General features: G+C 40.2%; 1 protein-coding gene across 1 annotated transcript in view; it reads left to right on the top strand.

The window, feature by feature from the left end:
• Positions 1-25,298, top strand: part of fam184b (family with sequence similarity 184 member B) — a 41,734-nt gene that overhangs the window by 5,544 nt on the left and 10,892 nt on the right. The window contains exons 2-9 of the mRNA XM_056265064.1: positions 3,623-3,802; positions 3,928-4,599; positions 14,334-14,469; positions 15,354-15,505; positions 17,190-17,462; positions 18,909-19,004; positions 22,832-23,011; positions 23,317-23,423. Coding sequence (XP_056121039.1) covers positions 3,623-3,802; positions 3,928-4,599; positions 14,334-14,469; positions 15,354-15,505; positions 17,190-17,462; positions 18,909-19,004; positions 22,832-23,011; positions 23,317-23,423 — 1,796 coding nt within the window. The remainder of the gene's footprint in view (positions 1-3,622; positions 3,803-3,927; positions 4,600-14,333; positions 14,470-15,353; positions 15,506-17,189; positions 17,463-18,908; positions 19,005-22,831; positions 23,012-23,316; positions 23,424-25,298) is intronic.

Here is a 25,298-nt window from a genome sequence, read left to right as displayed (position 1 = left end):
TATATTAACGATTACGAATGCAACTTTAATGCGCATCTGATTGATGGATAAACCACGCGCTCTTATTTCAGTGTAATTAATGTTGTAGTTATTTCATCAGTTCAGTTTAACGACATTAAGTTACATTTCATTCATCATTCATGATTAATCGGAAGCGTGTGCATTTTAGACACCTATACGTTTTCTCTTTCCATGTAATAAATGCGCACCCTTGAATAAGTGGGGTTTTACTTTAACTGCTCAGGACGGGTATGACCCATTTCCGTAAAACTTCAGTAGCCTATCTTATCTTAAAGAAAATAACGGTGACGTTTCCACGCAACGAACGCGTTGTTTCATAGCAGTGACCGCGCAATGATATGGCAGCTTTATCAATGGCTTGCTTTCTCGATAGAGAGCTGTCATCTGCTCATGTGAACACCAATGGCTGTCCTGAGGAGAGCTCAAACATGGACTGCTCAAAAATCTGTAGATGAGAGCTATATGGGACCGAGCGCGAGCGAAATCCAGTGAAAGATGGTAAGAGTGCAGCGAGTATGTGAGAGCTGTGTGTGAGGACGCGAAATGACGCCGCACAACGCCTCATTAATTCGCGCATGTAGTCATTTAATGTTTATATGTTTTAAAGCACTGAATCGATATAGAATCGAAAATTATTCGATTCTTAGCATTTTAAATCGAATATTGACCGAAATAAACGATTCACGATTCGAAATACATGTTTCAAGATCGATGCATATGCATCGTCAGGATTTGTAATCGATGCATCGAGAAAACGAATGAATCGTTACACCCCTACTAGGAACTATACTCTCATTCCTGCGTAATAATCAAGAAACTTTACTGCCGTACCATGAGAGCAGCAGGCGTAATGATATGACGCAGCGCCTGAAAATAGTTCCGTTGTGTTGACGGAAGGTAGCCTATTTTCAGGCGCTGCGTCATATCATTACGCCTGCTGCTCTCATGGTACGGCAGTAAAGTTTCTTGATTATTACGCAGGAATGAGAGTATTGATCTACTAGCTGTGGATCCTCACAATTGCGAGTAAAAAAGTAAACATTTCAAATTTATATCCGGCAATTCTAAACTTGAAAATTCAAGAAATTCAAGGAATTCTGACTAGTTTATGTCTCGTAATTCTGACTTTTTTTTCTCATGAAAAAAAGACTGGAAACAATCTTCCATAGGTATTATTTGTATCAAATAAACTGAACTAAAACAAACTGTGGTTGGTCAACTCACACTCATAATCAAACAAAGATAAATGAAAACCTTAGACATAGAAAATCTGGTTACTCATATTACTCAACAGTACACAGCCATGTTTATTTGACTTTTCAGTAGCATTAAGGGTCATTGATTCACATCAATGATGAGGATAACTTGCCTATATCAATAATTATATGAGTGGTAGGGAAGTCCACACCACAGATTTAATGATAACAATTTTTTTCTGGCTGATGATTGATAAAAACATTAATACCCAATCAGAATCCACTCTGCATTAAAGAGCTTGAGCATATAAAACTGCAGATGACATAACTGCAGAACACGCTTATAATAAACAAAATATTAGTGTGGACGCTATTATAGTTATCTTTATAGTTATCAGTTTTGATGTTAACGGGCCTTTACACTCACACACACACATACGCATAGACTCATTCATTTCACTTGCTGGGCCAGAAATGCCTGTTATATAAAGTTTTTGAAATGCTGACAAATGGATAGAGAAACGAATGTGCTTCTGTTATTTGTGTCTGTTAAGGAGGGAGAAGGAAGATAAGACTGTGTGTATCAGGTTTCATTAGCATGGACCGTAGTCTGGCAAGGTGCCATATTTGCAAAGAATGAAAACATGGACAAATATATAGAGAGAGACAGGTATTTCAGCATTTTCTATGTTAAATTTTCATTTATGTACACAAAAATCATTCACTCTCCTCCTTCAATCTGCTCTTTATCCTAATATTCTCTCTCCATTCCAGTCTGCAAGTAAGTTATGAGTGCTGTCACAGTCACTCTATATAAAGCTAGCAAACATTTCAGTCGTACAGATATAGGACATTACTTTCCCTGTAATTCTGTGCGCCGTAAAACATGAGAGTTCATATTCAAGGACTGAGAGAGAAAAAGAGGGAGAAATAGACAGAGGGTGGGTGAAAGACAAGTTGTAGTGGAGTCAGGGGAGAGACAGAGAGAGAGAGAAGGTGGTTGGCTTACAGAAACACCGTGGGGGCCAGAAAAAGATATAGTGAGAGAGTGACGGCCAGACGGGCGAGTGAAAAGGATAGAGTGACTTCCTGGCAGTTTATCATACGGAATGCAGTGGCGATTAACGACAGACAGTGAGGCGTCATGGTAACACACGACCCGCTGGAGGGATGAGTGAGATGTTGGGAATCTGATGACACCCCAGGCATGGGGACTTGTGGGTAGGACACATTGATGAAGAGTCAACGTGACACATAATATTAGGCCTCTCTCATATGCTGCCTACACATTCAGACTCAAACATACAAATGCACTTTCCACAAATAGGGTACAAATTTTTTTTTTTTTGGTCAAATAAATAGTCAGTGAACGGAGGTGATTAACCCTCAGAAAATGTATCTGAGTAACTAAATACTAACTTTTTTCAGTTTTTTTTATAAGAGGTGTTATTTTCAAACATGAATATAAAATAATGCCATTCAAAATAAATTTTGTGTACTTTTTGTGTTTTTACAACCATTAATAATCATTAAATAGAGTTAAATTGAACTAAAAATGAAACTATGCAGAATGGAAAACAGGGTTGAAAATTTAGCCTAAATGAAATTACCACTCAGTAGCTGTTTGGGGACCAAATGTTGGTTTGTTTGTAATTGATAAAATTCTATTTTCCATAAATGAAAGAAAAATATTTAACGATTTTGATTCAAGAATACAGTCATCACACTGTATTTGTAAATTATTTACTTGTCTTCCCAGCAGAGTGTAGAAAGGGTTCAAATTATGCTTCTTGGGTGTCGCAGCTTAATAGAATGTTACTTTTTTTGTAATGAAGAAAAAATCATGTGGCTGTGCACAAAATATTGGAGTTTGAGACTGGGTGGGATTGGGAATTGTAGTTTCTTATACTACAATAGATTAAATATCAGTTCAACAGATCTTAAAATCCTCAATTTAAGAGAGTGATGCAGAGATCTTGCGTGTTTAAAACTTGTACTTTTCATGTTGTTTTAATTTTATATTATGAAAATAGTTTATCACATATCTAGACATTCTCACAACAAAAACTTGGGATTAGTGCCTCTTATGCTTGGGAGATGCCATGGGACACCACTGTCAAAGTGCCAAACACATTCGAACAGCTGTGCACAACCAAGGTTAAAACAGACATCTGCGCATTATAACAGACACACATGTAGCCTACTAGATAAACTGCAGACTGTGGGTGTACAACTGATTGGATCAGAGAGATGGAAGATTTCATCTGCAAAAACAAGACTGTTAGCTTAGCGCTGTACACCTGTAATACAGGCACAGCAATCCACAATGTGGATACATTTTTTTTCTGTGCTGTTCTGCCAGATTAATTATTAAGATACAGTTATAACTGTTTGTTTTTGTATAGGTCATTTATTCTTTAAACACTAAGAATGAGGAGCAAGAGGCAACTCTGCAATCGTTACGCCGTGTTGCCACGGAGACACAGGGCAGCCTCCAGCCAACCACAGGTCAGGATGAGGAAGAGGAGGAGTCAGCATCTATCCTGAGGACACGCCTTCTAGAGCTGCAGGCCACCGTAGAGGAAGTAAAAACATAAGTGGTCAAACATACACATATCTTCTGTATATGGATTTGTTATAAGTATATTAAATACAACTTGGATTGAATCACTTCATTATCTTAGGATGTGTGAATGTGTGTCCATTTCAGGTGGAGGAGCGTGGACAGAGGACTGAAATAGAGTTTGCGGAGCGCATAGCTGTGCTAACCCAAGAGACATGTGATCTGCGCAGAGACTACCAGAATCTGCAGACAGATAGAGACAACCAACACAAATTACTACAACAAACTCAAGAAGAAAACAAGTGCTTAGAGAACGAGTGCCAAGAGCTACGCAGAGCCAGAGATGAAGAGAGACAGAGAGAGGAGGAGAAGATGCATAGAGTGGAGGAGGAGAGGAAGAGAGAGATCGAGGAGAGGAATAGAGAAACAGAAGAGAGGAATAGAGAGTCACGGGAGAGAAAAAGAGTAGAGGGTGAGTGTGAAGAAAGGTTGAAAACAGTGAAAAAGGAGCTACAGGTTCTGAGGGAGGAGAAGGAGAGAGCGGAGAAGGAATGGAAGAGAGATTTGGAGGAGTGGAAGAAGAGAGTGAAGGACGTGGAGGAAGAGAGGAGGGAGGAGCAGGAGGCAGCCAAGAAAACACTACAACAGAGCCTTAATGAACACATCAACCAGTGGCACCAGAGAGAGCAAGAAAACCGCAAGTCCCAGAATGCAACACTTCAGCAGAGGCTGAGAAAAGCAGAGACGGACTTGGAGGTTCGAGAACAGAGGTTGAATGAGAGCAACAGACACTGCAGCAAACTTCAGGAGAGAGTAGAGGTACACATGAATACCCAAACACACGGTCCAAAATTCCATTTTTGACACATCTGCCCATGCCAGGTGAATTGAGACAATCACACCCTTAAATATTTCTTATCTTGAATGTTTTTCCTTTCTACTTTCTTTGTGTTCATTTTGGGGTATTAAGCATTATTTTTATTTATTGTATTTTTTTAAGAAATTGTTATTTACTTAACTTTGGAAGTGTTTTACTCCCATAATAGACTAAAGAATAACAGTTATTTTCTTTAGTCAACTTTTTTTGAAGAGCTAGGCCTGGCCACAGTTTTTTGCTCTCTCAAAATGTTCATTATATTTTATTATTATTTATTTATGTAGTTATTATTAATATTATTATTAATTGATTATTTTAATACATTTAAAACCAATTTAACCAATTTAGTTTTGGTTATTTTTTAATATATGACCATTAGTTTTATTTTTTTTGGGGGGGGGGGGGGGCTGGGGGTGTTCGTTTTTTTTAAATGTTTAGTTTTTATTTAGTTTTCCTGCGTAAAACATATTCCAAATAAATATGTGGATGATGGAGCTGCGTGCTGTGGAGATCCCTGATGGGACCAGCCGAAATTGAGAGTAATTTTAGTTATGGTATTTTATGTTTGTTAGATTTATCAGGGCTGTCGAGCACTATTGCTGTCTAGTGAGATTTTCATGTTTTCTTTTTACATTTCAAAAACAAGCCTTATGAAACTGGAAATGATGTCTTCCAGGCCTGGTAATTCATGGATATATATATATATATTGTGGATATACATTTTCCTATTTATGCATAGTGAGATAAAAAAAATAATTCATTGTGTACAAACAAATCAGTATTGCTTTACAAGCCAGTTCACATAAATTTAGTTGAGTGGCCATGTGTAACTGACCTTTCAGCGGGGTGTTCGTCTCATTGTAAGGGGGCAGTAATTACCGCTGTGACTGACACTTCCGAATCTAATTGAGACCGAGATTAGAGGGATCAGACAAACACCCACAATTACCGTCACTCAGACACACACAGCTGTGCAGAGACAGATGGCATACCCGACTTAAACAGTCTGTGACAATACCCCACAGATCTGCTGCCAGTCTTTCTACAGCGAAGTCTGCACAGAACCTGCAGAAAATAAAAATAACATAGGCTTTTTTATGTGGGACACAAAAGTAAGTCATTACACTTTGTATTTAGAACAGGATAAACCCACGTGATTAAATAAGTAAGAGTTGCTAGGCACGCAACAATGACACCACCATCTCTGACGTAGCTTTTTACATGCACTGCGGCTAATGCGCATTAGACGTGGCTAAAAATGTCAGACAGAGTGAGATGAGTAACACCCTCTCTTCTCTGCTTTGGCTTGACATCCTTTAGAGAAAATTAGTCAGAGGCACCTCAGATCTGCAAACTCAGAGCAGCTGCTGTGATGTAATCAAAGAGTCGTAGGCTCAAAGGGCAAATTCCAAACGGCATTTTTGCACCCTTACAGGGCCCTTCGGGAAGGGGACGCCATTTGTAGGGGCGTTCCAAACGAAAGTGAACAACTAGATCCCTCCATGAAGGGCCCTTCCACAAGGCCGTTAGCGAAGGGTACATGCGGTGGTCCCTGGAGAGTTTGAGTTCATTTACAAACACAGCAATTTAAATTGTTTTGTTTTGTTCGTGGTTTTTTTTCACATTTTTGTTATGTTATGTTTAAATAAGTTTCATATGTATGAAATGTGTTTGGTAATGCAGGGTCCAAAGAAGAGGCGCCAAGTTTTAAAGTTGAGAGCAGCAAAATACACTCACACGCAGATATAAAACACATATTTTAAAAACTTTTTTTGTATAAAATGTATATATATTTGCAACAGTTATGTTAACAGCAATAATAAGACATTTCTGTCGTAAGAAACAGCTACTCAGCTGATAAACACCGTGCTGCGTTGTCATGGGAACATCCTAGGTCAGGGGTAGGCAAGTTCGGTCCTAGAGAGCCGGTGTCCTGCAGAGTTGCAACACTGAAAAAAACCTCTCCTGCCTATAGCCTTAGTAATCCTGAAGACATTGATTCAGGTTCAGGTGTGTTTGATTAGGGTTGGAACTAAATTCTGCAGGACAGCGGCTCTCTAGGACCGAACTTGCCTACCCCTGTCCTAGGTGAAGATAATGAGGAAATTATGTTGTCTTTCATTGCTCCCTTCACCAAGTGCGTTCCAAATGGCTACATAATGGGGAGTCCCTTCGAAGGGAGTAGGGCACAGGGATTCTCACTTCTGTTTGGAATTTGGCCAATGTGTTCATGGGGTGGTCAGAATTGGCTGATTAAAATCATCTTGGACTTCATGGGCCTGACAGATGATGCAGTTTCGGTTGTACATCTCTGCTATCAGGTGATCCAATGAGAGGATCCAGCAGGATAACGGACAACTAGATTTTTTGTGTTTATCAAGAAGATGTGAGTGGTGTTTTGGTGGTTGTCAGGTTGTTGCTAGGGTGTTCAGAGTGGTTTTTAATCGCTTGCTTTGTGGTTGCTAGGGTGTTCTGGGTAGTTGCTTACTGCTCAAGTCAGGTCACCCTTATTTATAAAGCGCTTTATACAATACAGATTGTTTCAAACCAGCTTTACAGTGATAACAGAAAAATGATTCAATGATGCAAACAGAGTTCATTTCGGCTGTTCTGCAGCTCTAAAAGAAAATAGTGTCATTCAGTTCCATTGTAAAGATCACCAATTATCAAATTAGTTCATTTAATCTATAAACCAGCTCTGCGGAAAACAGTGATGTCATCGTATAACTCAGTTCAGGTCTAATGCAACAGTCAGTACAGTCAGATCAATATTATTGAATATTAAGTGTCCCCAACTAAGCAAGCCAGAGGCGACAGTGGCAAGGAATCTAAACTTCATCAGGTGACAGAATGGAGAAAAAAACCTTGGGAGAACCCAGGCTCAGTCGGGGGGTCAGTTCTTCTATGGCCAACAAATGAACACGGTGTTATTATGATTCAGGCTGCATCAAGTCAGAAATCACATTGTGGATCAGTACTGCTCCTAGTTAAAAGATCCTACCTAGAAGTGATATTCTGAGAACAGATTCACGAAAATTTCTTCTGAAGTAAGAAAAAAAAAAAAAAATTCACAGATAATCATATAAATTCTAAGTTCATAAAATTGTTCATAAGTGAAATTATTGAATTCTCAAATATTTTCTTAAGAACACTGTTTTCTTAAGAAAATTACAGACTTTGGTGATATCTGATAGAAAGTTGATTTTACCCGAAGTCTTGCTGATCAACTCAATGAAAATTACAATATTGCATTACCATAATAATCATACTAAATTAAACACGCACGCTTTTACCATTGTGACTGGATTGACAGAAGTACAGTACCCTTGAGGCGTGTTTTGTAATGAGTATGTATTTTAAATAGTTGTTTTTAAAGAGTCTGTCTCAAGATGGAGCAGTCTGTTGCATTCATTTGCGCTCAGCACTTCCGGTTTGGGGAAGTTCCATTAAAGAAGACTGAATCAAATCATAAGGTTGTGCTATAAATAATCATTATCTGTCAGTTTGACTGAATTAGCTGTAAAATGTTCTATTTTCAGACGTCAGGAGAATAACGTAACACTTGGTAATTTAATGTGCAGGGTAAAACAAGAATATCTATGGCAAGCTCTTTTCATACGCTGCATTCTTTTCCTCCTGATTATTTTCTTTTTTTCTATTTGTATTCTGCTGTAACAGTATGAAGACAACATATACTCCGGATTTGTGGTCTGCTCTCCCGATTTAATTTACGATATCCCATCAATAATTCACTGGAATGCACTAAGAATCTCTTGTTTTTCTCCCCAAATCTTTAAGTTTAAAATACATAAACAACAAAGAAAAAATGTTTAATTGTCTCCTCCTGTCACTTCTAATCCCTATTATATTTATCAGTGTTTACTGGAATGTTTTTTAGGCAGGTAAATCTGTCTAAATGACAGAAATCACTTTTAAAAATGTCCTTTTAATGTTCGATGGTTTGAAGGGTGAGTAGAATAATGTCATCTCATTGTACCCAGTTTTTGATAATGCTTATTATTGCATTCATAGAGCTAACCTTTCGCTGACTGTTTGTAGTTTAACGGAAGTTATTCCTATAATTCTTGCAAAGCGTCATTGGGGTGTAAGAAAATCTTAAGAATAAAGATAAGAACACTCTAAAGAAATTGGGTGCACAAAATATTCTTAACTTTATTCTTAAGTTAAAAACAAGAAAATAGCAGTTAATAATAATTAAATCTGGCCCTTACATATGGCTTTGGTGCTGTCATGACGGGTCACAGAATCACTGGAAGCAATAGCAAGTAAACTCAGTTTATTGACAGACTTGAGACCAACAATGACACGGGCGTGGAACGATGGCGCAGGGACTTCGATGGTCAGTGGTGAAGACAGGAACCGTGAAGTGGTGAACACTGAAGACGGAATCCACACAACCCAAACGATAATCCACAGACGATGACGAACCCACGACGAAACACGAACACCGGACGAGCGGGAAGACAAGACTGGAACACCGACACAGGAGACATCAAACAACGATCTGACAAAGAGGACAAAAACCAGTGACTATAAATAGGGTGAGGAAATGGACTGCAGCTGGCGGTGATAATGATGATCAGCTGGAGCGGATCAGGTAATGTCACAACACTCACGCCCACTACGCACGTGCATTCACACAACAACATAAACACGAAACAAGAAGGAACCAGAGAATCGTATACCGTGACAGTACCCCTCCTCCTAAGAACGCCTCCTGGCGTTCTCAGAACTCCTTACCTGCCGATTGTAAACATCGATAAGGGAGTGATCCAGGATGTCTCTAGCAGGTACCCTACTTCTCTCCTCCGGACCGTAACCTTCCCAGTCCACCAAGTACTGGAATCCGCGTCCCCTCCGCCTAGAGTCCAGAATACGATTGACCGAATAAGTGGTCTCCCCATCTACGAGTCGCGGCGGGGGGGGAACCGGGACTGGCGGATTAATGTGCGAATGAAACACGGGCTTGATTTTGGATACGTGGAAGACGGGATGAACTCTCCTGTACGCCGGAGGTAAATTGAGGCGGACTGCCACCGGACTAATGATCTTGGTGACAGTGAACGGGCCAATGAATTTGGGAGCAAGCTTATTGGAGACGGAGCGGAGAGGAATGTTTCTGGTAGAAAGCCACACTTTTTGACCGACGATGTATACGGGAGGCCTTGACCGGTGGCGATCGGCCTTGGCCTTGGTGCGCGCCCCCACCTGGAGTAGAGTCTCACGGGCTCTAGTCCAGGTACGGTGACACCTCTGGACGAAGGCGTGAGCAGAGGGGACCGCGACCTCGGATTCCAGACTAGGAAAAATAGGTGGCTGGTAACCTAAACTAGCCTCAAACGGAGAAAGGCCCGTGGACGACACCGGTAACGTGTTGTGGGCGTACTCCACCATGGATAGTTGTTGGCTCCATGAGGAAGGATTCTTGGAAACCACGCACCGTAACGCCCTTTCCAGGTCTTGGTTGGCTCTCTCAGTTTGGCCATTGCTCTGGGGATGAAACCCTGAGGACAGACTAACCGTCGCACCCAGTAATCTACAAAACTCTCGCCAAAATTTGGACACAAACTGGGGTCCCCTGTCGGAGACCACGTCCACCGGGAGGCCATGTAACCGAAAGACGTGATCTACGACCGTCAACGCTGTCTCCTTAGCTGAGGGTAATTTGGGTAAGGGAATAAAGTGAGCCGCCTTCGAGAACCGGTCCACCACGGTCAAAACGACTGTGTTACCCTGGGAGGGCGGGAGGGCGGTAATAAAATCTAGCGCGATGTGGGACCAGGGTCTCGAAGGGACTGGCAGCGGTTGAAGTAACCCATCTGGGGGTCGATTAGAAGTCTTACCAGTGGCACAAACTGAGCAAGCCAAGACAAAACTGTGGACGTCACGAGCCATAAGTGGCCACCAAAATCGTTGCTTAACCAAGAAGCCGGTTCGGTTGACTCCTGGATGACAAGCCACGTTGGAGCAATGACCCCACTGAATGACGTCGGACCGTAATCCCTCCGGCACAAATAAACGATTCGGTGGGCAACCGGGCGGAGGCGTTACCCCTTCTAAGGCCAACTTGACCTTCGATTCGACCTCCCATGTGAGTGTGGAAACAAATATGGTTTCGGGTAAAATGCACTCGGGAGTAGACGGGCGTTCGGAAGGCTCAAAAATACGAGATAATGAATCGGGTTTGATGTTTTTAGAACCCGGGCGGTACGAGAGAGTAAAGTCAAAACGGCCGAAAAAAAGTGCCCACCGAGCCTGCCTGGAGTTCAGTCTTTTAGCCGTTCTAATGTATTCTAGATTCTTATGATCAGTCCAGACGATAAAAGGTACCCCCGACCCTTCTAACCAGTGACGCCACTCCTCCAACGCTACTTTGACTGCCAACAACTCCCTGTTACCGATGTCGTAATTACGTTCGGCTGGGGACAAGCGATGAGACAAAAACGCGCAGGGATGCATCTTGTCGTCTGTAGGAGAGCGTTGGGATAGCACTGCACCTACCCCTACCTCTGACGCATCGACCTCCACCACGAACTGACGTGAAGAATCAGGGGCAATAAGGATGGGGGCTGAAACAAAGCGGCCTTTCAGTTTGGCAAACACAGCTTCCGCTGTGTCTGTCCACCTGAACGCAGTTCTGGGGGAGGTCAAGGCAGTCAGAGGCGCGGCTAGTTGGCTGAAATTACGAATAAAACGCCGGTAGAAATTGGCGAAGCCCAGAAACCTCTGTAGGGCCTTACGGGAATCTGGGCTTGGCCACTCGACCACAGCCTTAACCTTTTCAGGATCCATACGCACTCCTTCAGACGAAATGATGTGCCCTAGGAAAGGAACAGACTGTGCATGAAATTCGCATTTCTCCGCCTTGACAAAAAGCCCATTCTCTAGCAACCTCTGAAGCACTCGTCGGACGTGCTGCACATGTTCCTGGAGAGAAGATGAAAAAATCAATATGTCATCCAGGTAAACATATATGAACTGGTCTATCATATCTCGCAGCACGTCATTGACGAGTGCCTGGAAGACCGCGGGGGAGTTGGACAGCCCGAACGGCATAACCAAATATTCAAAGTGCCCCCTGGGGGTGTTAAACGCAGTCTTCCACTCATCCCCCTCCCTAATGCGAACCAAATGATATGCGTTACGTAAGTCCAATTTCGTGAAGACGGATGCTCCCTGCAACCTCTCGAAGGCTGAAGACATCAACGGCAAAGGATAAGTATTCTTTACCGTGATGTTGTTCAACCCCCGGTAATCGATACAAGGTCGCAGAGAACCATCCTTCTTCCCCACAAAAAAGAACCCCGCCCCCGCTGGAGAAGAGGAAGGGCGAATGAACTTGGTTGCTAGAGAATCAGAAATATATTTCTCCATGGCCTCCCTCTCCGGAACAGACAGTGAGTATAACTTGCCCTTAGGCGGAGACTTACCTGGCAGTAAATCTATGGCACAGTCATAGGGACGATGCGGAGGAAGAGAAGCAGCACGAGACTTACTAAACACTTCCTTCAGGTCTAGGTACTCCCTGGGCACGTTAGACAAATCCCCCGCTTCCTCCTGAAACACAAAAACAGGGACAGACGAACAAGCAGACACAAGACAGGACTTATGACATTCCTTGCTCCACTCCAGCACAGTTCTTTGCTGCCAGTCTATTCGGGGGTTGTGGTGGATGAGCCAGGGGTGTCCAAGAACAAGAGGTGCGAGGGGTGAATCCAGTATGTAAAAAAAAATAGTCTCAGTGTGGTTGCCAGATGTGATGAGGGTGATGTCTTCAGTCGTGAATGAAATAGTGGGAAGTTCTTGACCATTAAGTGCATGTACTGAAATCCTGTGAGTGAGGGGCTTGAGGGGAATTTGAAACTTGAGTGCAAATGATTTGTCCATGAAATTACCTTCCGCCCCGGAGTCCAAAAGTGCTCTACAGTCGTGCTGGTGAACTGACCATCTTAGTCTTACCGGGAGGAGGGTAGATGTGGATGAGGTCTTCTTGGCGGAGATCCCACCCGATAGTAGCCTCATACTTACTATCGGGCTTAACCTTTTACCGGGCAGTTGTATGCGAAATGTCCCGTGCCACCGCAGTAGAGGCAAAGGCCCTGGGACCTCCGCCTTTCCCTCTCCTCCCGGGAAAGCCGAGCTCGCCCCACCTGCATGGGTTCGTGATCGTAGACGGGACTGACCGCGTCCCTGCCGCTGGACCATGGACCCTCGGCTCCTTCCGGTGTGCGGGTGGACGCCCCTCTTCGCCCGACTCGTGAGAGTCGAGCGTCCACCCGCAGTGCTAGCTCGATCAGCCCATTTAATGATGTGGGGAGGTCCAGGGCGTAGATCTCCCTCTGGACGCGGTCAGCCAACCCATGCAGGAACATGTCCCACTGCGCCTCCTCGTTCCAATGGCATTCGGCCGCCAGGGTCCGGAACTCGATGGAAAACTCCGCGACCGACCTCTCTCCCTGATGCAGGTCGGCCAAAACCCTGGCGGCCTCTCTCCCCGCGACGGCGCGATCGAAGACTCGTCGGATCTCGGTGGAGAGTGCGTGGAACGAGGCGCAGCATAGGTCTTGGTTCTCCCACACCGCCGTTCCCCATAGCGCCGCCTTTCCCGTCAGGAGAGTCAGGACGAACGCTACCTTTGCCTGTTCCGTCTGAAAGGTTCTTGGTTGCAGAGCAAAATGCATCGAGCATCGTGTCAGGAAAGCTCTGCAGTACTTTGAATCCCCGGAATAAGCCTCCGGAGCCGGTAGGCGGGGCTCAGACTGATGCTGGGTCTCTGGTGGTGTGGGGGGAACGGCTGGTGCGGGTGGCGCAGTGGGAGCTCGTAGTTGTTGGATCTGTTGGGTAAGCTCGGACACCTGCGCCACCAAAGATTGTACCGCACGACCCGTGTCATTCAAATTCCTCTCCTGGGAATCCATCCTTCGTATGCTGTGCCGAATGAACTCCTCCAACGAAGACGATGGCACACTCGCTGCTTCCATGGTTTGGTCAGATCGTTCTGTCATGACGGGTCACAGAATCACTGGAAGCAATAGCAAGTAAACTCAGTTTATTGACAGACTTGAGACAAACAATGACACGGGCGTGGAACGATGGCGCAGGGACTTCGATGGTCAGTGGTGAAGACAGGAACCGTGAAGTGGTGAACACTGAAGACGGAATCCACACAACCCAAACGATAATCCACAGACGATGACGAACCCACGACGAAACACGAACACCGGACGAGCGGGAAGACAAGACTGGAACACCGACACAGGAGACATCAAACAACGATCTGACAAAGAGGACAAAAACCAGTGACTATAAATAGGGTGAGGAAATGGACTGCAGCTGGCGGTGATAATGATGATCAGCTGGAGCGGATCAGGTAATGTCACAACACTCACGCCCACTACGCACGTGCATTCACACAACAACATAAACACGAGACAAGAAGGAACCAGAGAATCGTATACCGTGACAGGTGCTTCCTTCAGTGCAGTATTTTTTTACTCAACGAGCCTCATGATTTGGAGTATCATTCATGTCCATATCACAAACAGTACAAGTAATGCATTGAAAGTTAATACTTCGGGTGAGGGATTTCCCCAAACCCATTCTCTAAACCCAATTATAATAGTTATGCATATTCAGTTATTCATTTCTCTTCCAGGACATGGAGGAGCAGTTGGAGGATGGGCGACGCCGGGTGGCTGAGGCTGAGGTTGTGGCAAAGAAAGCAGAGGAGGAGTTAGCTGTTGCCAAAGAACGCTTATTACTGCAAGAGAATGAGCTACAGAGCAAGTCAGGTACACATGCACAGTGGAAGGCATGTTGTGTATCTATTTTCTTATCATTATTGATCAAATCATTTGCATATGCTGAATAAATAATATCAAATGAATTACCGCTAAATAAAGATATTTTAATAAAGACAGCCTAGTAAATCATTAAATAGTCTATATAAAAAGTTGCTTTACAAAGTTAGTATATCTATAGGTTTGTTTTATTTCAATATAATTAAACAGAGGTTTACAGTCCACAGACGTTCATTTTGAAATCGAGTTTGTCAGTCTTTCTAAGATAAACGTATGTGACCTCCACACAAGAAGCGTTTTCAGTGTTTTGTCAGTACTATTGTTTTATAATTGTTGGTTTATGTGGACTTGTATCAGATGGCCTCTTTGCATGTTGTCACATCCCTTTTTTTCAGTGGTTTTTGCTGTCAAGTTCAAATTTTAAAAATGTGTCTCTAGTTCTGAAAATTCTGTTCCATTGCATTTGCGCTGCGTCTGTCTGCATCTCACGAATCAAAGCAAAAGCATAATTGTGGTACTTCAAGCTTGAATTGCTCTGAGTGTTGGGTAATCCATTTTTACAGAATTTAACATAAATGCATAATGTTTAATGCATTATTTTATATAATTAATTGTACTAATTTAACATTAAGTTAACAGCCATAATTATCGTTCAAAACGTCGACTGCAGTTCAGTATTAAATAAGCTGATAGTTTACTGTCAGCACTCATCGTTTACAGTCTGTTTGATGTGAATTGTTCTATTGTTGATTTTTTTTTTCTTCTTCATCTCTGTTGAAATTATTGTCTTTGTCATATGACTGTTGTGATTACAAGCTTGTTCACTGATTGTTCTGCTTCCTTTGATCTAATCATCATCTTTCTCATTTCTGCAGAGGAGTTAATGAGTCAGAGTTCATCTCAGGTGAGGGTCTCTGCTGAAGTGGAAGAGATGAGGTCTCAACTCAGTCGTCTCAAGATTCGAAACAAAGAGCTGGAGCTTCAGAACAGTGGCCGATCTAATGACCACGCCCGCATGCTCAAACAGGCAAGCCATGCCCACACGCTTTCAATGTCAGCAATGTTGATAATGTAAACTAAAACTGTTAAAAATCATTTTCTGTAATAGAAAATATATATATATAAATATTAGATAAAAAACTTTAGCAAAAAATAAGAAATACCGGTATTACCTTGGAAACTAACTGAAATAAGACGAAGTACTAAAATGACTAAAACTGAAATAAAAAATAAATTAAAGCTAATTAGAAAAAAAAAACTAACTAAATTGTTTTATAAAAAAGATAAAAGGGTAACACTTTATACTAACTGCATGCTATGAATCATTAGTTAAGCATTAGTAAATAGTTAGATCATTTAGAAAGTGCAAGGAAATGATTAATAAACTATTTAAATTTACATTTATACATCTTATTATTTAGACATATTGTAATAGTTACTCAGTGTGTTAATAAATGCTTTTTTAACACGTATTCCTACTGTGATTCATGATTAATTCCGTTAGTTATAAAACATTTAGTTGTTGTCAGTTAACTATTTTTTGTGAGCTCATCTAAAGGGAGGACTATTTGTGCCTGGTAAAGTTTTTTCCAAAGGACATTTTTTAGGTGCCACCCTAGGTGTAAAAAGTAATCCATACGGCTCCATGGGGTTAATAAAGGCCTTCTGAAACGAAGATATTTATAACTTTATAAACTATAATCACTGGCTTTCGGTAACGGCCGCACGTGAGTCTAGTTCCGGCGGAAGAGTGACCTCTGACCCGACGCATGACGTATTGACGAATGTGGAAGCGCAGAGGATAGAGCAAAACAAAACACCGGTCACAAATTAGAAGTTTAAAACGAGGATTTTTAAAGAAAAATGTTCCAGGAGCTTGAGTTTGTTGCCCAGCCCTATTTGTTTGTACCGCGACAGGCATCTACTCTCACCTAAGCTTACACTACTCCTACATCCTACGTCATATGTCGGGTCAGATGTCACTCTTCGGCCGGAACTTGACTCGCGTACAGCCGTTACCAGAAGCCAGTGATTATAGTTTATAAAGTTATAAATATGGATATTTTTCTTACAAAAACATCGCTATGTTTCAGAAGGCCGTAATTAATCCCCTGGAGCCGTATGGATTACTTTTATGATGAATGGAGCTTCAAAAACCCATTATAAAGCTTGAAGAGCCAAGATATTTTTTAAATATATTTTTAATGTAACTCTGATTGTGTTTGGCTGAAGAAAGTCATATACACCTTGGATGGCTAGAGGGTGAGTGAATTATGGGATCATTTTCTTTTTTGGGTTAACTAACCCTTTAAGAACAAGAGTTAAAACAAATCAGCAAGTACAATAAATAGAATGGATAAAAAAAACATCATAGATTTGTACAAACATTTCCATAAATAGTTCAAATGAGCAGTCCCCCTTCAGTTTTGCGCTACCTTACAGGCCTTTTCTTACAGGAAATAAAACAGAGAACCCCACCTTATATTTAAAACATTACATAAGAACAGTATAAACACTGGAAAACTACTCCACAGGCTCTCCGTCAAACACGCTTTAAAATGTTCTTTTAAAAGCATTAGTTAGTATGCACAGAAACAGCCAAACCCTTAGAACATCTTAAAACATCAAAACTGACACCTCTTTTTTTTGTCATTCTTTTGAAACTACAGGATTACAGTTTTATATCATTAAGCGTTGTGTGTGGGTTTCAGCATGCAGATGCTCTATCCTCTATGCGTCTGGAGCTGCAGCGTGCTCACACTGAGGAGATCAGACGCCTTCAGCAGGAGGTGGAGAATGAGAGAAAGAATGACAGACAGGAGCTGGAGGAAGAGAAGAAACAGGTGCAGCAGAAGATGGAAGAAGAGAAAGTAAGGCTTAAAGAACAGCTTCGGAAAGCACTGGAAGAAGTGATACGCAAACATGCCAGTGAGCTGCGGCATGCGCACGCGATGCTGGATGCAGAGAAGAAGAAGACACAGCAGGTACAACTACAGGTTTCAGCTGCTGTTAGCATGGTGCATTACTATGATGCATTAGCATTAGCTTTGCGAATAATTTCTTACCTTCCCATTTGCTCCTGTTGCTGCTAGTGTGAAGGGCTGGCTATCAGTTCTGACTTTCTGATTTGATTTCTCTCTTGATTTGATTCTCAATTTGATGTTGATTTTATATTGTTTGGCAATATAATGCCAATTATGTTGTTTGCAATATTTAAATGGCCAATGTGTTTACAATAATTTTTCCAATAAAAAAGGCGATTAAAAGATTGACTAGGATTTTAAGAATGTCTTGAGAAAATGTATAACCAACATAATCTGTCTTTTTACTCATCTATACCATATGTTTACTGTTACAGGGAATTCTTTTGTTGCTGTGTATAAAGACATACATCATTATTCATAATGCAAAGCTCCAAATCCAGTCCATTTAGACAAATTGTGTAAACTAAGCCGCAAAAATGGGTCATTTCAAAATCAGAACCACATTAACATATGACGCATATTCAGCATTCAAAAACTTGGCCCACCCTTATGAACAGAGATTAGCCATCATATCATAAGTCAGTTGCATAAAAACTCTTAAAGGTACAGAAACTAAAAAACGCTTATATTAAAAGGTTTAGTTGACTCGTAAATAAAACTTCTTTCATCATTTATTCACTATCATGTCATTCCCACATGACTTTCTTTCTTCTATTCTATAAACACACTATTCTGTTTCATGTAATTAAAGTGTATGAGAACCATGGGCTTTCAAGCTCCAAAATGAAAAAAGAAAAATTGCACAATAAAAACGGCAAAGGTCCATACAACTCATGCACTATATTCTGAGCTATCTGAAGCCATAGACTGAAACTTAAGTTGTCTTTTGTTTTATGGAAGATTTATTCATCTCCTTATGTGTTCCGCAGAAGAAAGACAAGAAGGTTTAGAATGACATGAAATAAATGTTCATTTTGGGAGAACTTATTCTAAGAGTTAGGGAAAGTGGAAAATGGTTATGCAATATTTAATTAATTCTATATTATAATTATTTTGTTACAAGAAAGTGTTTCTATAAAGTTCCTAATTGTGTACAAGTGTTTATTTAGCCGAAACAGTAGTGCATCAAAGTTGCAACACCAAGTGCATGGGTTCAACTCCCAGGGATCGCATGAACTGAGAAAAAATGTATAACTTGAATGCAATGGAAGTCATTTTGGATGAAAGCTTCTACCAAATGCATAAATGTAAATGACTAACATGGTAAGTGGACTTCAGGGAAGGAAAAAATGTAATGTAGACAAAGATGTGGACTATTTGCTCCCTTTAAAACAGAACAAGTAACTACTAAAAGCAGTATTTAAAATATCTGATGCATGATCTGATATTTTTGTTGATTATGAAATAATGAGATAATAGTTTTTTATTATGTTGGTTTGAGTGCAGGCTGAGGAGCTGATGCAAACCGAAGAAGAAGAGAGAAAGGGTTTAGAGACGGAGAGGGACGAGCTAAGCAACCAACTACAGCTGTCCAAAACAGAGGTAAATTATTACAAAGATTAACCTTTTCTTATTCTCTCAAAAACCAAAACAGTCTAAGATATGTTTGCATAACATTGCTGACCTACTAATGAATCAGGTCACCACAAATAACTTGAACTATATACATTTCAAGCTCCGTCCTTCTGCTTAAATACACAGAGACAGACTAAGAGGCCCAGAGCACTCCACATGACCATGATAAATGAGAAAACAAAAAGAACATTTGTAGTGCCCAAGGCAGAGGGCTTCATCTAATGCTTCATCTACTCTGCCAGCAGGCTTGGAACTGGGTTATGATAACGAAGTAGTATACTTGATAAGTGATAGCTTGGAATGAGACTGTTGTTTCAGTGCTGTGTCACAGAGAAGCAAGCCTCATCAAAGTTTCTACTATATATCAGGAAACCATTTGTCAATCCTGTCAAATGTCTGTATTGTAGCAGTGGTATCCTAGAGGCTAATGATCTAAGTTGGTTTACCAAAAGGTTGTAGGTTCAAATCCCACAATGGACAGTCCTTGAACAAAACCAATGCTTGGATGCCTTACTGTTTGTTTCAATAAATCAATGTTTCATTGTGCCTTTTATGTCGCCATATCTTCCCAGACATACTGTGACATTTTACTAACTTTAAACACAGTCCTTAAGTTTGCGTGTATTAAACAATTGTCAAAAAACAACTATACCAGCCGTCTTGACCTGACTGCATATACACTACCGTTCAAAAGTTTGGGGTCAGTGAGATTTTTATTTTTATTTTTTGGAGGAAAGAAATCAATACTTTTATTTATCAAGGACAGTAAAGACATTTATAATGTTACAAAAGATTCTATTTCAAACAAATGCTGTTCTTTTGAACTTCCTATTCATCGAAGAATCCCAAAAAAAAAAAAAACTGTACAACTGACAGACCAACAACTGTTTCAACATTGATAATAATAATAAATGTTTCTTGAGCATCAAATCCTCATATTATACTGATTTGTGAAGGATCATTTGACACTGTAGACACTGACACTGGTGATGCTGAAAATTCAGCTTTGATCACAGGAATAAATTACACTTTACTATATATTCACACAGAAAACAGCTGATTTACACTGGAATAATATTTAATACTATAACTGATTTTTGTTGTATTTTTAATCAAATAAGCGCAGCCATGGTTAGCAGAAGAGAATTCTTTTAAAAGTATTTAAAATCGTACCGACCCCAAACTTTTGAACGGTAGTGTATATACTATACGGATCCGTTCAGAATTACTAAGCACATCAAAATACTAAACACATGAAAATTAAAACCATTTTAATTGTGTGGAAACTTAGTGATCTGAAGGCAACAGCATCAGTGAACAGGTCCTCTGTCTGAATGAGTGTTCTTGTTTTTTTTTTTGTTTTTTTTTTTTGGATCTTCTTTTTATTTGAGTGTTCTTGTCTATGCTTGGAGCATCTGATGTCCATATAAACACAACTGACTCTTGCAAACTCCTGCAAAACACACTCCTTTCATGAGTACGTTATAAAGCACATGACCGTAGTGAAATATGCTGGTGTCTTTTCCTTGATTACAATTGTCATCCATTAAAACTTAACTAGTGAGATGCTGGTTTGCTTTATCCAGCCCCAAGTACTGGCTAGGGGCGATAAAATAATCACCCTTTTCGGAATATATTTGAGGATGCTGATTGGCTACATTTTTTGTCATATCTTGAAAAATGTTTAAATCGTGAATCGGCAATTGGCTAAACTGCTTTCACAGACCTGCTTCCTGTGGGCTATTTCTCCATCCCCCCAGAGTTGAACTTGAGGCATGCGAACAGGCAGAGGAGATATTATAGGGAAAGCATCAATTTTGCACAGATGATTGTTTTTCATATCATAAATATCAATTTAAAATAATAATAATTATTATTATTGTTATTATTTTGTGTGTGTGCTTAAGGGAGGGTGGCACCCTAGCGCCCTCTATTGGCCAGCTGCCACTGGGTGGCACCCGTGCCGAAACTGTGCAGGTACCCTCAGGTCATGGCTGTCATAACTAAGTTTGGTCTGAATTCGTTTAAGCGTTTCAGAGAAATAGCATTCACTTTGGCATGCTCTTCCTAAAATTCGTTTGCAAGTTATTCAAACACAGTTTGATTAATCAACTAGAATTCCATGTGCTTTTGTTGGCATGGTCTGAAGATGATCTGGTTAATCGGACAAACAGTATGTTCGAAAAAGTTGGTTTGTTGGAAAAAAATTTTAATTCATGTTGGAAATTATATCATAGGGTGCAATTGAATTATCAGAGAAAAAATAATTTTGTTTCTAGCCCTTACGGTTCAAAAGATACATGAGTGCAAATTTAAACAGTTGGTGGTGCTAGATGGATTGAGTTAGAGACTCCAAAATTGCTTTGGTTAATATTCAGACTGTCCTCTATCTGTGTGCCAAACTTTTTATATGGTTCTACGGGCTGCCATAGACTTCAATGAAACCAATGCAGATTAAATAGCACCTGCAAAGTGATTTATGAATCCTGAAAGCAATTTCACAAATGGTAACTTTGTGAGCAAATTAACAGGACTGAAAAGCGGGTAATCTGATTCACGCTGTGCACCAAGCTGACACTTTGAGAAAACTTTGAGAATGAAGAACACACAGTGTGACAGTACTGCTGAATTGCTGACATTAATGTTGTGATAAATTATCCTCATGAGCAATTGTTTTATTAGAAATGAACTAACAGTTCTCATTGCTGTGATTCAAACAATTTATGTCCTCCTGTTTCAATCGCTTCAACATTGCTTGTTTAACTGGCGGTTCTCTTTTGTTGGACCTGCAATCCACAACCCTATGGGGACAAGAATGAGACATGACCCACTAACTGAGAATCACTGCTACACACAGATGACTCAATTTCCTGTGACACCTTATTGAGCTTATTAAAATGTTTATCAACAAGATCCCTAAGCGGGCCATTAGGCTTCTTCTCTGTAGCTTTTACAATGTACAGTGAAATATGCGCTTGCCCTGCATTTTTTACTACACAACAGAGATAACGTACATACAGTGGTATTAATAGCATTCAGACACTACCACTGCAATTCATATATAATAAGTTTGTAGGATTTTTTCACTGTAATACACACTAGTTTTGTTGAAAAGTTTGGGGTCAATAAATGTTTTATGTTTGAAAGAAGTCTCTTATTTCCACAAGTTTATTTGTTCAATTTTAAAATGTAATTTATTCCTTTTTGCATCATTACTCCAGTCTTCAGTGTCACATGATCCTTCAGAAATCATTCTAAAATGCTGATTTGCTGCTCAGTTAAAAAAATTTTTTTTTTATTATCAGATAAACTGTTTTCAGAATCCTTTCAAGGTCAAAAGAACAGCATTTATTTGATATAAACATACATTATAACATCAATATAATGTAGACAGACACAACTAAAAGATGTTTGAATTTTCCTTTGTTTAATTTGAACACTGAATATAATTTAATTTTGAACTCTCAAAGTGCACCAGATTGATGAATTTAACATTAAAATGTACAAAAAAATTTAATCATTAGGATTAATCACTGTGGAGTATAGTTCAATTGTATTAATAAATTACAATTTTGTACTTATTTCATCTGTTAACTCTCACTCGTTCTTGCTCGCTCATAACATGGCGGGACCTGGATATTGGATAGGGGGCGCTGGCCCAGAGAACCACTGTTTTAACTGAAATTGATTTTCTTTGTATGGCTCACATGAATTTTATATCACACCTGAGTGGTTTCCACATGCTCATATGGTTCTTACGGATGTTTCCTGATCTGCGTTTTCTTGGCTTGCAGATGGCGAAATTGCAGGGGGTGATTCAAACGCTGGAGAAAGAAAGAGAAGAGGAGGAGGAAAGGGCAAAAGAGAGAGAGAAGGAGTGCGCAGAGGTGGAGCGGCAGTCAGCATATGGCCTGGAGTGTGTACGGGTGAAAGAAGAACTGGAAAACATGCACAGGAGTATGCAGCAAATACAGGTTCTCGCTCCAGTTTGCTCAACACACACTTCCATCTGACATGAGGACAAAGTGTCAGTGATGTCCCTTTCCATTACTGCACAGCTCTATCACACATACTCACAAGCACACACAGATCTGCAAATCCCTTATGGCAGCACTAGCTTCTGCTGATCTCAGCAGATCTGTGCCGCCCAAAGGAAAGAAAGACATCAACATTCACCCAGCCACCAATCTACTTCTTTTTCTCCCTTAATCCATGGATCTTTCCTTCCATCCATGAATCTATCTATCCTTGTCGACCTTTCTTTTTATGTGTCCCACAGGAGGAGTTTGCTGCACAGAAGGAAGTGTTACAGGCAGAGATTTCTGCTCTACAGCAAGAGAGAGACATTCTACAACAGTCCAATCATGGTATAGAGGAGAGAATCAGGTGTGTCTGAACGACAATGAGACAAGATCATTTCAGTCAATTATCAATTTTTATTATGTGAAACAAACTAATTTAAAGCATATAAGCAACTGCACCTCTGCAAGTACATCTCAGTGTTGTACAGCGCTTTTTGTGAATCAGCGGCTGTTCTTTGAAGTCGATCGATCAGTAAAAGTCATTTTAACAGAAGGCTAAAATTTCATATTTTGTAACATTTTGGACGGATTCCCCCAACCACCCGCACGCGAAAAATCGATGTGACTAATAGCATCAAAGCTGAGAAATTCAACAACTTTGGGGCACTATTTGCACCAACAATATTCTAAGATTAAAGTAAACTTTATAGTTACCTACGCAATGTGCGGAATATCGGATATCAATAAAACACCTCAACAGGATTATTGCCGCTTCCAGTGTATAGGCTTATTTTACAAATGAAACTATGATTTTTTGCTAGTTGCTACTTGTCTGTTTTTAAATGTCAGAAACATAAAATAAACATTATATGGTTGAAAACACTGAACAGTTGTGATATATGACCAGCGCTAAACGCGTCTATCTCTGGCTCAGCGCCTGCTAAAGAGCAAATTCAGCTTTGAATTTAGCGGTTGATAACGTGACACACAGAATGTTCTAATCACACCGGTGTGATTTTATATTTTTTTATGAAAACCATGATACATTTTTCAGGATTATTCGATGAATAGAAAATTTAAAAGAACAGTATTTATTTGAAATAGAAATCTTTTGTAACAATTTTAAAAGTCTTTACTCTCACTTTTGATCAATTGAATGCATATTTGCTAAACAGAAGATTAATTTCCTTCAAAAAAACATTTTTTTTACTGTATCATCATTGGGTCTCATTCATGAAACACGAGCAGAACGAATTTTTGTGTAAATCGTGTGTAAAGTGGTTCTGGCGTAAATTTTCGGATTCATTAAAATGTTCGTATTTTCCAAATGTTAGTTGGTACGAAAGAAATCTACACCTGCTCCCAGCCACGCGTAAATAGTGAGTTTAACATCCGAACGTTTTGCTCATTAACAACTATAAGGCTGCATTTTAATTCACCTTAATCGGGTACATATTTACACAGCATTTTGAAAAAATATTATATATAGTAATTACATACGTTTTTTCTTTTTACTTCTGGGACTGTTTGATTAACAGATGAAACTTCAACTCCATTAACTGCATCTGTAATATGCTGCCAAGCTTCCTTTTTTTTAGGACCTGATACGCCACTATGTAGCCTATGCTTGAAAATAAAATGTGGTGTTTTGAATGAACTTCTGATAATAAAACTTCGATTTCTGCATCTGAGAAATTTTTCTTTTTCATTCGCTTTTGAGAAGACATGTTGAAATCCTTCGTTTGGTCTCATAATATGATGCCCATATATAGTTGTCAGTCGGATTTAATGGGCGGGATTTATGGTAATTGAGAATGAGCGTGCACGCATGTCCCATTTACGACTGATTGGAATTCATTAACACACACACACATTTCACTATCACATCTGACGTTTACGAAGTATTTGTGAATCAGGAGATGAGTTTTCGGGAAGGTCTCTTTACGCACAAATCACTCTCATATTTACTTGTATATTTACGAATGTTTCATGAATGAGACCCACTGTGTGTAAATCATTGTGTAAAAAGGGCAGTGGTGTAGTCGAAGCCATATGCACTTGTCTCTATACCCTCTTGTTTAGCTGCTCCAGAAGTCCATAGTCTATGGTTGAGTAGCTTCCCCTTTAACTGTATCCCATGATGTTTTGTGAAACTCGCGATTCTTTGTTGTAATTGGTGCGTTATCGCTTCTATCATTCTACCTTTCCCCACCCTTAACAACTTACCGTAGTTAACAGG

This window comes from Rhinichthys klamathensis, unplaced genomic scaffold (assembly GCF_029890125.1).
Source record: "Rhinichthys klamathensis goyatoka isolate OS25496 unplaced genomic scaffold, OSU_Roscu_1.1 h1tg000229l_1, whole genome shotgun sequence".
NCBI classification, from domain to species: domain Eukaryota; kingdom Metazoa; phylum Chordata; class Actinopteri; order Cypriniformes; family Leuciscidae; genus Rhinichthys; species Rhinichthys klamathensis.
The sequence above is the reverse complement of the archived record's forward strand: the minus strand, read 5'-3'. Positions and strand labels throughout refer to the sequence as shown.